We start from the raw sequence: 14,350 nt of genomic DNA on the forward strand, positions 1-14,350 counted from the left end.
CAGGTAAGTAAATACACACACAGATGCTTTAACACGATCACCACACTAACTATGATTTGATGTTTTATTTCTTTCATCACAGTGTCCAGTGTCCAGTGCCGTTTTGCTTTTAAGCACAAGTACTTTTTTAAACCCTATGCAGTTATCTGCTAGGTAAGCAAACACACACACGATTTGACACGATCAATACACTAACTATGATTCGATATTTCTTTTATTTTATCACAGTGTCCAGTGTCCCGTCCCGTCTTGCTTTTTAGCACAAGTACTTTTCAAGCCTTCCGCTGCTGTTTACTAGGTAAGTAAACGCGTACATACACACATACTTTGACACGATCAACACGCTAACTATGATTTGATGTTTTCTTTTTTTCTATTGCAGTTTCTAGTTCTGTTTAGCTGTTAACCACCATTCTTTTGATGGTGCCTTCATACCATGTATGGTCCACTGAGTGGTAAGTCAATATATACATACTTTGACTCAATTAACATACTCACTTTATACTTTTATATTACTTTATTCTCTTGATAGTGTTCAAAGTATGCTTATGGAGAGGTGTACCGAGAACCAGCTCAGTATTTTACACCCTTCGCAGTTAACAGCTAGGTAAGTAAACGTACACGCGCACACACTTTGACACAATAAGTATATTAACCTTATACTCGATTTTTATTTATATCTCTACTCTTGGAGTGGTCACTGAGTACCTCGTATTCTATCGGTCACGATATATCAAAAGGAATATACGTAAACATTTTCATGCAAAATGTGTATATCATGGTCTTTAACAGTGAGTCTCCGGGCTCTTTTCCAACTCGCTCATTGTAGACGCCTTATTTATAAGGCTTGTCTTAATATGAGATTCTGGTTTTTTTATTGAACGCACTGCACTCTTTGGCGTCTAGTCATTGAGTTCGCTCAAGGTACCATGGCCTAAAATTGGTCCGTACTTTGAGCGATTCTACCTGCATTTACTGCAGTGGAAAAGAAACCAAAAGGGATTCCGTCTTGGACTTTATTGTTTGAGATGGAGAAGCTCCAATGTTTGAACCGGAGTAGTCTTTTGACTGCTCTGGATTGTGAACTAGTGAACTGCTTTTCCAGGCATACCAACAAGTCAGTAGCCTTCACTCCCTGGAAAAGGTTACTGGAGGGTGCAATCCCCTCACCTTGTCTTGAGTTCTTGTCTTTGTGTTAAGTAGCTTCCGATGAGTCGGGTTGTTTTACAAACTCCCTAATCCTGGTGAAAAGTTTCATCGAAGGCTAAATATACTTATAAAAAACCAACTGAACACAAGTACCATAAGGGAAAGTAGCTCTTAGTGTAGAGCATACTGGACGTTAAAGACCTTCCTGAGCCACTCATATGAAGGCGAAAGCCGGATGAAATCCACGTCAGTTTTTTCTGTGTTGTGCGGCACATAACATGGAGAAGACTGAGGAACGCAGAGGTAGCTTTATGCTATTTTCTTAGGACGTTGGATATTGGCTCTCCAGATTTTGTCCTTTGGGGCATGTCAAGATTGTCACAGAAAGGTGCAAGTATAAGGGTGTATCACCTGGATGCGTAGAGTTTTTTAAATTCGTTGAGCACCTGGACGTGAGGTAATACAGGTAGATTCCAGCAGAATCGACAGATTACCCAGTACAATCGCCTGTATTTTACTGCTTCCTGTTGAAATGATCCCTGTGCTTTTCAAGTCCCTCATTGCTTAGACTTTGATACTTGTAACCCACGCTCTGGTAAACAGAACTGGACATGAGGGACGAACCCGAAGCAAAGTTAAGGTGCCTAAGTAAATGCTATGCTGTTCACTTGGGTGTCTCAGACACCTGTCCCGAGCAGTTTGGCATTAAAGCATTTCACCGATACTTTGCCGTCATGGTAAATTTGATGCCATGCCGAGTAGGCAGGAATGAGGGTTGTTGAGAAGCTTGGGTGTAAACTTGAGTGGATCGGCCTTCAAGCGCAGGTCTTGACAAAAAAATCTTTATTTTTTTACTTTTTGGGATAAATCGGATACACTTGAAAAACAGATAAATGAATATTTTTATACAATATTCAGTATTGGAATCTGTTCGATTTTTTTTTATTTTTTCTCACAAGCAAGGTATGTATATGTATATATAGACTCGTACCAACAATGGTCATCATACTTATTAAGTTCTAATATATCAATAATACAACTTCTTTAGCAATCTTGGTTTAGCCGATCTTCTTTCACTTGACAACTCATGTCTGAATATAAATACAAAGGTATAGTTTTTCTTTTAAAAAAAATCAATAGCTTGATGATGTTTCATTAACTTTCTTCATCTCATGTATGCAATTAAGCATTGGCACGCAATCAGGCATTGACATGCAATTAGGAATTGCCACGCAATTAGGCATTGACATGCACTTAACATTACAAACACCAACCCGAGTGTTGTTTTATTCCGTATAGGTAATAACCGCCACCTCCTTAAAAGTTTCTGAAGATTAACTTCTTTTTTTTCTTTTTCACTCTTTTGGTGGAATATTTTTATGAGATCTCTATAGAGCTAAAATATGGACTACTTGGCCGCCTTACTATTACTATAAAATTATGACATTTCTTCCACTCTTATGCAATATTAAACTTGTGACAGGGAGCATTATCTTAGTAGATATATTCGCTATTCTTATATTCATTGAGAGCTTAGATGAGTAGACGATTTCTCATTTTTATTAGCTCATCGCGTGTGTCTTTGAACTTTCATATAACCCAGACATATCCTATCTTTCTAAATCTTTCTTTGTATCAATTATGTAAACAAATTACTCAAGTCGTGGCGGGAAGAAGAATATAATTCTTATAGCCGGTGAAGAAATCAATTAAAAGGCACAAGAATTTTAACAATCAACCCCAGCAATATTTATCTATTTCTATTTCTCTCTTTTCTTCATTATGAATTATCCAAAGAAGCATAGTTTATCCCAACAGCTTAGTAATAGCTTAGCAATATCTTGCTAATAATCTTATCTTTCTTTATTAATTACCGAAATATCCATATAAACATCGAAATATGAAAGTAATAAAGACCATTTTTACACATCACTTTTATTTTATTTTCATTTTTTTTTTTAGAGAACAAGCTGCCAAATACCAACATTTGGGCCAAGGATTTGATCGAGGAGATCGATATATATTCTCTTTTTCTTTTAACTCGCCTGGACCACTTTATCATATAAGCCAATACTGCCCGTATCACCTTTTCAGATGTAAATAATAATGATTCAGAAATTATGTGAAATATGCCCAGGTTGCAAAACCATGCTTTTCTCATAATACATGTATTATTATAGCATTAGCTAATAATAGGGGGTTTCACCAGTTCTGGGTGCTTGGCTGTTGAATGTAGCGGTAAGTTAAGCGCCATTAAATAATAACTAATATTGAAAGAAAGAAAAAACTATCGAGTACCATTAATGTCTCTTGGTTGGTATGTTTTCTTTCATAACGTCAAAATTCATATATACAATACGCTTGATTAGAGTACCATAAATATATTATCCCTTCCCAAATTCTCCGCGAGTAAGTTGGACCTTTATAATTTGGTATCAAAGTAACTACCTTTATATAGATTGATTATGTCTTATTTTTGACTTTGCTTCTATATAAACTTTGCCATCAATTGTACATAAAGTACAAATTTTTGCAAATTTTGGCCAAATCACGACATTTAGAGTATCTAACTATTTTTTTTAGATGCTCGGATACTCAGCTTTCATTTTTTAAAGATTCATTACAGCCAATCATTTTTAACATTAAGTTGCTGTTACGTTCAACAGCCAAGCATCCAGGACTAGTGAAATACCCTATTATAAGCAAATTATTTTCATACTATCAAGTTGTTTAATAAAAAAGAAAGCCAACTTAATCAAAGTATATTTTTCTTAAAATGAAATCAATTTCATATCGTGACTCTGTTTCTTATCTGATGATTTAAGGGTGCTTTTGTCGTGGCGTTGCGGCCATTGTATTTTTTTATTTTCCCTTACGTTTAATTTCATTTACCCGTGAGCGGCCCATTTTACATGTCCTATTTGAGGACAAAATACCACGCACGTTCAACAATTATTTTTCAATTTACTTCGGTCTACAATTTCGATGAGGAAAAATCGTACAAAGGTCAACAAGACCATCGACATTCGCCTTAATGAAGAGAAGTTTTACTTTCTTAATGAGGCCATAAAAGGTACACCGTCCAGATAGATTCTACAGGAATGTTGATTCTTATTGTTCTAGGTCTTGTTATTATCCATCCAAAGAGTCCGACAAAAACCAACGCAATTCGGTTACGCTTTACAGCAGAACTTGTTCTATCTATAAAAGCCAAGGAGATAATTACTTTGTTTGAAGAAGTGAAAGTTATCCCAGTGGGTAATGGCCCAGATATTAAAGCACACATCTTGGAAGCAAAACAACACACTTTTCCATTTGAGTTTATTGTACCCGAAAAACTCTCTTTACCAAGTTCTATGGAGGTAATAATATATATATATATTGTATACGATAAGGATTTCAAAAACAAAAACAAAAACAAAAAACAAACCGCCAAACAGCAACATTTACAAATCCTACAAGAGAATAATGCACTGATCTTTAGTTTTATATATATATATATTTCTTATTGTAGCTCGACAAGGGAAAATCCCGTATCCATTATACCCTTACCGCCATTCATGATCGTCCAATGATACCAGAATCACTCTGTCCAAAAGCAGAATATTGTGTTCGTATGCTTGAGAAAATTGATACAATGGTTGAACGTTACCAGACACCTCAAGAGAAGACGATTGAGATCAGCCTACCTTGGGCAAAGAAGGAGAAATGCACAGCAAAATTATACATGCCCAGAAGAGGATATACACAAGGTAAGACGAAAAGAACAAAGAACCCCCCAAATATTTGATCGACTGACGACCAGGTTAGGTGATACGATACCACTGAATATTACTGTGAACCATTTCGAGTCTTTAACCCGCAGTAAAGGAATCACGATTCAACTAATTCGAATGGTTGATGTAGCCACAGCAAAGTAAGCTGTACAACTCAAATCAGCACAAACATCTCACACTCGATATAATTTTCAGGAACACTGTTTCAAAGCAGCATGTATTACGATGCATTGAATACAACTTAAACCTTACATCTGCACAAAATTTCACCCAAAACATCTCCTCACAAGTATCAATCCCAACATCTACGCCACCATCAATACGATATAAGCAAAACACCCTCGTCGTACATTACAAAATACGTGTTCGGGTCAATTTTAGCAAAATTAATCCACCAAAAGAACATATATCAGTGGTCGAGCTTCCTATTACTTTAGGTACCTGGCCTCGTGCGGCAATTCCCATCGATGATGACGATGAAGAAGAAGAGGATATTTCAGAGTTTATGGATTCACTTGCAGTGAGTGAAGACGATTTTGAAGACGATAATAATGGAAAACCATATTACAGAGAACCTAGCTTCACTTCTAGACGAACTCCAAGCGATTCGAGCGGGTTTGATACCTGCCTCCCAGTAAATGCCTCTACTGTTACTGTCACTCAACGAAGCCCATTTACTGAAGGGATCGATCGTTCTAGATCAACTGCGTCTTGCTCTTCGAATGTATCCCTCCAGTCAGGATCGTCTTGGAAATCGAACCATTCAGTAGAAGCAAATAGTTCTACTGCTACTGCTACCACATCTACCATCTTAACCCCCCGAAATATGTCTCTCACCACCAGTATCTCCAGTACTGATTTCCAAACCCAATCAAATACACCATATGGTCGTAACTATCCGTATGTCGATACTGTCCCTAGTACATCTTTCTCGCAGGCATATCTTAACCGGTCATCTTCCACGCCTGATCTTTTAACACATCCCGCCAGTCCCGTGAGCCCTGTGACATCTAATCACTCTTACACGCGAGGCGATTCCCTCCCAGGACAAAGGCAACACACACCAATATACGAAAGTCAAGACAGCCGAACACCGTTTTTTGTAAATGTCCACAACCGCCAATCAAAATCATTCCACACACATTCTCCTGGACAAAATATCCCTTCTAAGCATTATCATCACATGCGTATACCATCAGACGACTCACGATTCTATGGTGTTCCACAGCCAATACATCCACAATCGCAGCCACAGCAGCAGCCACAGCAACAGCAACAACAACAGCAGCAGCAGCCACAGCTGGCACAACCACAGCATTATCCATTATCACCAAATGTACCTAGTCGTGTATTACAATTGATTCCATCCCAGCCTACATATAGTGCTCCACCCCGGATGATCTCTCCAGTCAACACACAGCCATCCACTCCGTACATGGAAAACGACTCAAATATGGATATGATGGAAGAAAAGAATGTTTCTGATGATAGCGATGACAGTGATGACAGCGATGATTTATTAGGTATAATCGCCAGAAAGAAAAGGCTACAGGAAAAAGAGATAAGGGAACGCCAGCGTATGGTATTTACAGTTTCAGAATCATAGCATTTTCTTTTCTGGCTTCTTCTTTTATGGATCATTAATGCCGATTGATTTGGCTTATTGGAATTTTCCATTGTCCCATTACTTTATATTACTATATTTATATTATTATATTTCCTTGTATTTCCTTTTTACTGTAATTTATTTAAAGCCTCTGTCTACACGCAAGGTATACATCCTTAATTTTTTTTTCTTTTAATATTACTATACTCTGTTGATTATAAAAAAAACAACCCCTTTTGTTTGGCTCATAGAATAAGAAAGCCACTCTGTGGTACTATTTGAGAAAAGAAAGAGAAAGAGAGGGATTGCGCTATTTAATAACTATATGATTAATGTGTTTGTAATCATAGAATTCGAGGAAGTCATATCCACAATTAGACAGAATGCTCACTAGTAAGCTGTTTTCCCGATTACTTTTGTATGATATTTTACACAATAATATATTGGGATTAATGTATATATTAAATCGTGAAATAAATTCCACCCAAAAAATAATAATAAAAGCTTGCAAATCCCATTAAAGCTACATATTATAAAGAGCTGGTTTAATCATGATACCCATTTGTTTTACTATAATATTATGTGAGTTTGATCTTAAATATAATGGAGAAAGACTAACACATTTGGACCTTTTTCTTTTGAATTTTCATGATTGAGATCCTTGTTGCATAAATAAACCCTGTATTTGTAATAAATTTACACCAATTTAAAATTAAATTAAACGCTGTATTTATTTATTCAGCTTATTTTCTATTCGACAGATTCAAAGGCGAATCATCGGTGTATTGCATCTGTAATTTATAAAACCAACAAACAAAAAGGTAGAAAAATAAATACACAAAAACTATAAAAGCACTATTGTTTCACAGAATAATGCCTCACACACACACAGGATTTCTCTATTCTTTTTTTTTTTTTGGTTGCAAATCTTACCTCTTTGGCTCCTACGGTACCACCACCGCCACTCACACCAAATGTGGTCCATGAGGTGACATCAGCTGTAGGTTCAAGAGCTGCCCACGACACACCTCCAGTCTTTTTCATGTTGAGCTCCAATTTTGTACCCAATACAGTGAACTTTGATTGATCAATATCAATTGTCTACAGGACATCAAATAGTTTGAATGATTAATGGATCCATTAATATCTTTTTTGTTGTTGTTGTTGCTACTACCATAACCATCAGTGAATAGTTTAACTTACATGGAAAAGGTCCAGATGCTTCTTGTATCGCTTGTTATCCTTCATCTTGACATCGATATCAACAGAGTCTTTATTAAAGACAACCTTAGTGTCCAACTTATTCTTTGCAAAGATGCTCAGCATAACGTGAGTAGGAGTTTGATACCAGTCAGTACGGCAATCGACTAATTCCTCCCCGGACTTGTTGCTGCCAACAAACAAGTGCTTTCCTTCTTTGCAGCCCTTAAGTTTAAGGAACTCATCAAATTCAAGCACCTTGCGTGGGCAACAAGACCATCCCTTGGATCCCTCATGGAAAACTGGAGCACCAGGATGGTAGGAGCACACAGCCTCGGGTCCGTTACCACGCGAGATAGCATCACTCTTATAGCTCACACCACATCCACGCCTCTTGCAGGTCTTTCCCTCTGGGACTGGAATGCTTTCGTCATCATCCTCTTCCTCTTCAACCTTCTTCACTTCCTCGACTTTGTCACTGCTGGCAGCAGGAATAGCAACTGGTGCCTCCTTCTTTACCTCGGCCTTAGGGGCACCATAAACCTCGACACCTTCCTTTGTCACTTGGCTTGCGGCAGGTGCGCTCTTTTCGGGTGCCTTTTCAGCGACAACAGGCTTCTCGGTCGAATGAGAGCCAAATGTACATCCAGGGATGTTCATAAAGTCATTAAAATCCGTGACACGTTTGGCACAGCAAGACCATCCTTTAAGACCTGAGATCATTTTCATTTTCAATTTAGAAACATTACAATTCATTTCAATTTTTCTTAATTTGCTAAAAGTCTAAGAGAACCCACTCACCTTCATGGAAAACAGGTGCACCAGAATGGAACTGACAGCCTAAGTAAACACTTGTTAGCATTACGAAAAAAAAAGAAAGAAAGAAAGAAGAAAAAAAAAGTGAGAGATGTTTGACACTTACAATTGTCTTTGTTCTCCTCCTCCTTGAACTCCTTCTCACATCCTTTACGTGTGCACTTGGGCATGGTGTTGGTCTAACTTGGTTTTAAAGGAATAGGCCCTGCCTTGATGACTAGGAAAAAAAAGGAAGAGGGACTTGCACTGACATCTAATGTAGAATTTGCTGGTAAATTCTGTCAGTCACATTCGTTTACACACACGCACAAATATAGAATAAGGAGAAGAAGAAATATATATATATATAAAGGTAATCTCCGTCCGTCCAGAGTACATTTAAGAGAGAGGAGCTTTTTTTTTATATATATATTTAAGCGGAAACAAACAAAGAAGTGTTTGGCTTTGATATATTTTATCTAATCATAACTTCCTTCAAGTTTTATTTAGATAGCCCAAGACAACTGTTATGTGATTTATTAAGCTTCTCTGACTATTAGATGTTTTCTAGGCTTTTTATAATTTCGGGATTAATTAGATAAAGTTCCAAGAAATATCCAAGTATTATCAAATATATGGTATTCATATGATCAATAGTTTTAGGCGTGAATGACTTGTTAATAAGTACACATCTTTTAACTCTATGCAAGACATTTCTTTTTCAATTTTATTCGGTACACCAAGAAAAAAAAAGACTCTTACAATCGCTTTACTTGTATAGTATTGAGATCAATTGGTGTGAACAGATTAAAATTTCAAAAAGAAAGGGCACAAAAAGGATAAATTTTTTAATCGACTTTGATTGCCTAGTATTCTTCCGTTGTTATTTGGGTTAAGAAGAGCATGTTTTTGATAAAAACTATGGGCTAGGGTGCAAGGTCCAGAAAAACTCGCGATAAAAGATTCTCATTTAATGACAGAGACGAAATTATAAGCGCAATTTTACCTATGTACTTGCACTAATTTGGAACTATTTTTCTTAAAAAAAAAAAGGTGCGGACAGTCATAAATTAGTCTGATTGGCTAAGTTCAGGATAAACTTGTTTTACCCTTTTTTTTGCCCCCTTTTTTTTTTAACTTTTAGCCTGTCCATACCAAATTATTATAATAAATAACTTGTGCCATACTTCAATCAAGTTAAAGGTAATATATGTTCAAGCAACTTCCCTATCTACCTCCATATCACCCGCCAAAAAATGTTTAAACATTTTCAAAATTTATCTCTTGAAGAGGTACAAAAACCCTTTAGGGTTGTAGAAAAGAAAATGACCTATGAAACTCAATCCAGCTACACTAAATCGCTATTTATTCATTGCATGATTCAACAGTGGATGAGTACAGCAAAAATAATGCTTCTAAATGACTGGGAGCCCTTACTTGCTCTGCGTATATTGTCCAATTGCAGACAATATTGCGTAAAGAAGAGAAGACATGTCTGCAGAATTGGACACGAGTTTGCCTTAATCGCTTCTTAATTTTATATCACATTTATGTAATAGCATACGATCTAGAATGGAATAATGGTTGTCTTATTTTTCTCCTTGTATGAGTAAGATTTGATATGGTACAATTTAATCAAACGAGAGTATTGCTGTTGAATGACGTTTATTATTTTTCTTTTATTTGACATTTGTTACAAGGTACGTCAAAGTAGATATATGTTACATTACTTTTCTTCCCATTTATGATACAAAAAGGCTGTATAATGTTATTGGGCAATTCTGTTCCGTTCCATTACATATTTCCTTATTTTCTAGAATATACAAATCAGCCTAAAATCATTTTCTTATACAGCATACGCCACGCTCTTTCTAGACTATCCTAATACACCTTTTTAACCAGTTATTCTATAGGAATTTATTATTAATTAAACACTCCTTTTTATTTCCCTTTCAAGGTATAGCTTGTCATTTTTGTTTTAAAGTTTGGTTTATAGAAAATGCAAAATCATTCACGATTGATAATGAGACAGAAATTATTCTATTGGAAATTACTTTATTTCTTTTCTCTAATTAAAGAAGGTATTGTACGTATGTATAGGTGAGCAAGTGATGTTCTTGTTAGGATTAATGATGATACTCTTAGGACTCATATGTACCTTGTTAGTATCTCCATTTTATCTAAGCAACAATTTTGTTAGAGAGAATAAATTCTATTTTGATAGATTAAAAGCTTATATTTTTTTATATTATTATTAAAGAAACTTTATCGTGTATTAATACTTATCATTCAATGTTTCATTTTGACAACCAAAGTAATATTCAATTTATTTCAGATTTTAACCCTCAAAATATCCAAGTACTGGAGATTCATGATTTGTACTGAAATCTCGCTTTCTAAATGCTTTCGAAATCTAAAAGTAAAAAGAAAGCTGGAAATATCTGAGCTTTTTATACCAAAATTGATTTATGTAAAACAAAGTCTAACGACAATTGAGATTGTGCTTCTGTAGTCGATAGAATCCTGTACGGAACACATAAGCACATGCTGTGACTGAGTAACAGTTGTACAATAAATGATAGTCAAGGGACATATGCTTAGCATAGATTAGGATGTGGTTGAATTTGCTTTCTAGTTTTGGTCCTTTTGGCTTTTTATATATTTCAAGCCTTTTTTTTCTTTCTTTCTTTAATTTTGTATCTAAGGAAATGATTGTTTCTTGTATATTTTTTGATGAATGAGATTCTGGGGTTAGTAGGTGAATAAAAGAATATTCTATTCGATTTTTAAGGCAAGTTGACTTTCTATTCTTAGCCATTAGAAATCATATAAATTGACACACATGGCTAGGCGTTCAGATAAAACCCAAGTCAAGATAAAATAGAATAGTGTTATTAAAGATACGCAGAAATAGTTACTGCAATAATCTAACTTATTGTTCACACGCTCAGCATTTTGTTTTTATTTTGCTTGATTGTTATTATTGGACTGTCATGAAAAAAGTGCATTACATGGCATCATCTGTAGGAGACTAATAAAGGAAGAGTGGTGGGGTTGGAGGAAGTAGGCTGATAAATCGGTAGGGAAAATTGTGATAATTGTGATAGCTGTGATCAGTGATGCATTTGGACATCATTGGATCCAACCGTACTCCTGTGTCTTTTTTTTAAACACAAAAAGATAATTCAATTCAATTCAATTCATTCATTCATTCATTCATTCGTTCGTTCGTTCATTCAAAGCGGTTGATTGGAATTGATTTATAACTCACATGACTGAATTCATTATATGATAGATAAAATAAAATAATAGTAATAAAGACACTGAAAGATAAGGCTTTTGAGTTGAAAGTATCCACTTATCTATTTAAAAAGAAACATGCTGTTGGTTGTATAGAATAAAATCCACCCTGAGTTTAAGTTTAACTGGTTGTGTTGTAAGGACTAGCGTTTCTATTAAGTTAACATGCTTCTTGATTCAAAGATGCCGAATAGCCAAACAAACAAATCAAAGCCAAACAAAACAAAACAAAGCAAATAATGTATATATATAAGTATTCAACTTATTATAGGATCATCATTACAGGCTCAAGTCTAATATCGAAATGACAATGACAATAGGCAGGCATATTTTTGGATACCTGCCTCGTGCTGTATTGTACAAATAAATACAAACTTTGAAATTTGTATTTCGCATTTCGCATTTCATATTTCACGTTTAAGACTAGCAGTGGTAAAAAACTAAGGGGTGGGAGGTCTGGTAATGTCATGAATGATTAAATGAATACATGAATGAATATAAAATAAAAGATATAGAAGAAGGCTAAGAAGGTAAGGATGGTCGAAAGACAGGAGAAGGGCATAAAAAAAGGAAAACAAGGGGTTGAGCCAAAATAAGTCTTTCTTTCTCTTTGTATCTTTATAACCATATATGCCTTGTCATGCATCTTGTTGCAATTTATTAGCAGAAAAGAAACACACAATATTATTATATTCTTTTTTGGTTATAAATAATAAATAATAAATAATCATAAAATAATAGTAACATTTTTTTTTTAAGAAAAAGACAAAAAAGTATAAAAAGGGCCTCCAGATTCTTGGTTTCCCTCTTCTTTAACCCCCCCTTATCTTTCCATATCTATATATTATTATTATCATTATTGAATAATTTAATGAAAGCTCAAAAACTGCCGCTTTACCGTTCTGTCACAGAAGACAAATCACCTACCGAGAATCATTCTCATTTCACACGCTTTGTATCAAAGCTGCTAGGTAAACCACACATACAATAATTTTTTTTAATTCAATTAAAACCAAAGAATAATCAATACACCCACTCACTCACTCATACATACATAAATAAAGGTCTTGTCCGTGTCCCAAAACGACCACGATTAGAGCACAAGTCACATTCGACAACTTCAATCACCAAAAGCTCTGTCATTTCCTTTCAACCCCGCCACTACAATCAGCCAAGCAACAGTGACGCTTTAAAAGCCCAAATCTGCTCAGATCCTACCACCCTTGTTTCCGTAGTCAATTGTGATACTTCACTTATTACTACCCGAACAACAGACGACTCCAGTAGTCTATCCAGCCAAACTACGGATAGCATTCAAAGCACTGGAGACGACGACGACGACGATAACGAAGAAGAAGAAGAAGAAGAAGATTTAAAAAGCATCACAAGCATTAACACTAGCACTAGTACCAACATCAGCATCCCTCGATCTACTTCCTGTCCTCAAACCCGCCGAAAACCCTTTTCAGCTGCTATTGGAGCATTGGTATCTGCAAGTAAACTACCCACAAAACCACCACCACAACGACTTGTCCACTTTGATAGCTTTGACATGCCTCCACCAACTCTTGTTGACAGACGGCCAGATACTGAGCCAGTAATGACAAGTGAGATTGCCGAACAGGTAAAATATTCTTTCAGGATAAATAGTATTGTTGGATTTCGACTATATTTTTATATAAATCTCATCTTATTGTTATTATTTTTATTATTATTAAATAAACAGCTTAGACCTTATCTTCCTCGACGTTATCGCCTTGCACCTCAATGGTCTCTTCTTTATAGCTTGGATCAACATGGTATCAGTCTCACTACACTCTATCGTCTGGTCAAATCAAACAAAGGTCCTTGTATTATTACTATCAAGGATGCTGATGATCAGGTATGAAAATAAACCAAAATCAAATCAAATCAAATCAAATACTAAAAAATTCAAGGATAACGATAGATATTTGGTGCTTTCTTGAACGAGACATTAACTTGTGGCACTTCTTATTACGGCACGGGAGAATGGTATATATATATATTTACAAAATTTTTTTTCGTTACTTAATACCTGTATGGATTTAGTTTTCTCTGGAAGACTACCAGGCAAGATTCTACGCAAACTGCACACATATCTCCAAAAATTAAAGTGTTTCCCTGGACCGGAAAGAATGAGTACATGATCTTGTCCGAGAATGACTTTATTGCTATTGGAGGAGGGTAAGTCTACGATTATTATTTTTTATATGTGTGTGGCTAACTTAAAATACATATATATATTATCATTTAGTGACGGTAAATTTGGATTATGGCTTAACGCTGATCTCGAAAAGGGTCACAGTGAGCAATGTCCAACATTTGACAACGAGTGCTTGTCTCCTTCACCAGAGTTTGAGTGTATTGAATTAGAAATTTGGGGATTCCGTATTTAAGCCTTTATAATCAGTTCATTGAAAAAAAAGAGATTCGCAAAAAAAACCTCATATATTACTATCACCATCACTACCATCACTACTACTATTACTATTACTACTATTAC

The 14,350-nt window shown here is 35.5% G+C and overlaps 4 protein-coding genes across 4 annotated transcripts; 3 read left to right on the forward strand and 1 right to left on the reverse strand.

The window, feature by feature from the left end:
• Window positions 1-2,589: 2,589 nt before the first annotated feature.
• Window positions 2,590-3,883, forward strand: PHYBLDRAFT_58261 (hypothetical protein; the record flags this gene model as incomplete). The annotated part of the gene is made up of 5 exons (XM_018440287.1): window positions 2,590-2,690; window positions 3,112-3,245; window positions 3,346-3,387; window positions 3,519-3,558; window positions 3,733-3,883. The coding sequence occupies 5 exons, from the start codon at window positions 2,590-2,592 to the stop codon at window positions 3,881-3,883; spliced, it is 468 nt and encodes a 155-aa protein (XP_018297253.1).
• Window positions 3,884-4,125: 242 nt separating this feature from the next.
• PHYBLDRAFT_184697 (hypothetical protein) lies at window positions 4,126-6,709 on the forward strand. The gene is made up of 5 exons (XM_018438975.1): window positions 4,126-4,222; window positions 4,273-4,511; window positions 4,664-4,901; window positions 4,960-5,065; window positions 5,121-6,709. The coding sequence occupies exons 1-5, from the start codon at window positions 4,135-4,137 to the stop codon at window positions 6,529-6,531; spliced, it is 2,082 nt and encodes a 693-aa protein (XP_018297254.1). The 5' UTR covers window positions 4,126-4,134; the 3' UTR covers window positions 6,532-6,709.
• Window positions 6,710-7,179: 470 nt separating this feature from the next.
• Window positions 7,180-8,757, reverse strand: PHYBLDRAFT_129801 (hypothetical protein). The gene is made up of 5 exons (XM_018429313.1): window positions 8,654-8,757; window positions 8,533-8,571; window positions 7,735-8,444; window positions 7,465-7,632; window positions 7,180-7,322 (listed from the first exon to the last, which is right to left on the reverse strand). Exons 1-5 carry the CDS (start codon window positions 8,715-8,717, stop codon window positions 7,275-7,277), a joined length of 1,029 nt encoding a protein of 342 aa, XP_018297255.1. The 5' UTR covers window positions 8,718-8,757; the 3' UTR covers window positions 7,180-7,274.
• A 3,940-nt stretch (window positions 8,758-12,697) lies between these two features.
• On the forward strand, window positions 12,698-14,243 carry PHYBLDRAFT_58264 (hypothetical protein; the record flags this gene model as incomplete). The annotated part of the gene is made up of 6 exons (XM_018440288.1): window positions 12,698-12,797; window positions 12,891-13,450; window positions 13,553-13,708; window positions 13,775-13,839; window positions 13,897-14,031; window positions 14,102-14,243. 6 exons carry the CDS (start codon window positions 12,698-12,700, stop codon window positions 14,241-14,243), a joined length of 1,158 nt encoding a protein of 385 aa, XP_018297256.1.
• Between the last annotated feature and the right edge of the window lie 107 nt (window positions 14,244-14,350).

The sequence above is a fragment of the Phycomyces blakesleeanus genome, assembly GCF_001638985.1.
Source record: "Phycomyces blakesleeanus NRRL 1555(-) unplaced genomic scaffold PHYBLscaffold_2, whole genome shotgun sequence".
Lineage (NCBI taxonomy): Eukaryota > Fungi > Mucoromycota > Mucoromycetes > Mucorales > Phycomycetaceae > Phycomyces > Phycomyces blakesleeanus.

Excerpts from the sequence above, each read along its gene's own strand:
- PHYBLDRAFT_184697 (XM_018438975.1), top strand. The coding sequence starts at position 4,135 with ATGAGGAAAAATCGTACAAAGGTCAACAAGACCATCGACATTCGCCTT. Across the intron at positions 4,902-4,959 it reads CAGAAGAGGATATACACAAG|GTGATACGATACCACTGAAT; the intron begins GTAAGACGAAAA and ends CGACCAGGTTAG. Across the intron at positions 5,066-5,120 it reads GTTGATGTAGCCACAGCAAA|GAACACTGTTTCAAAGCAGC; the intron begins GTAAGCTGTACA and ends TATAATTTTCAG.
- PHYBLDRAFT_129801 (XM_018429313.1), bottom strand. The coding sequence starts at position 8,717 with ATGCCCAAGTGCACACGTAAAGGATGTGAGAAGGAGTTCAAGGAGGAG. Across the intron at positions 8,572-8,653 it reads GGAGGAGAACAAAGACAATT|GCTGTCAGTTCCATTCTGGT; the intron begins GTAAGTGTCAAA and ends GTGTTTACTTAG. Across the intron at positions 8,445-8,532 it reads TGCACCTGTTTTCCATGAAG|GTCTTAAAGGATGGTCTTGC; the intron begins GTGAGTGGGTTC and ends AAATGATCTCAG.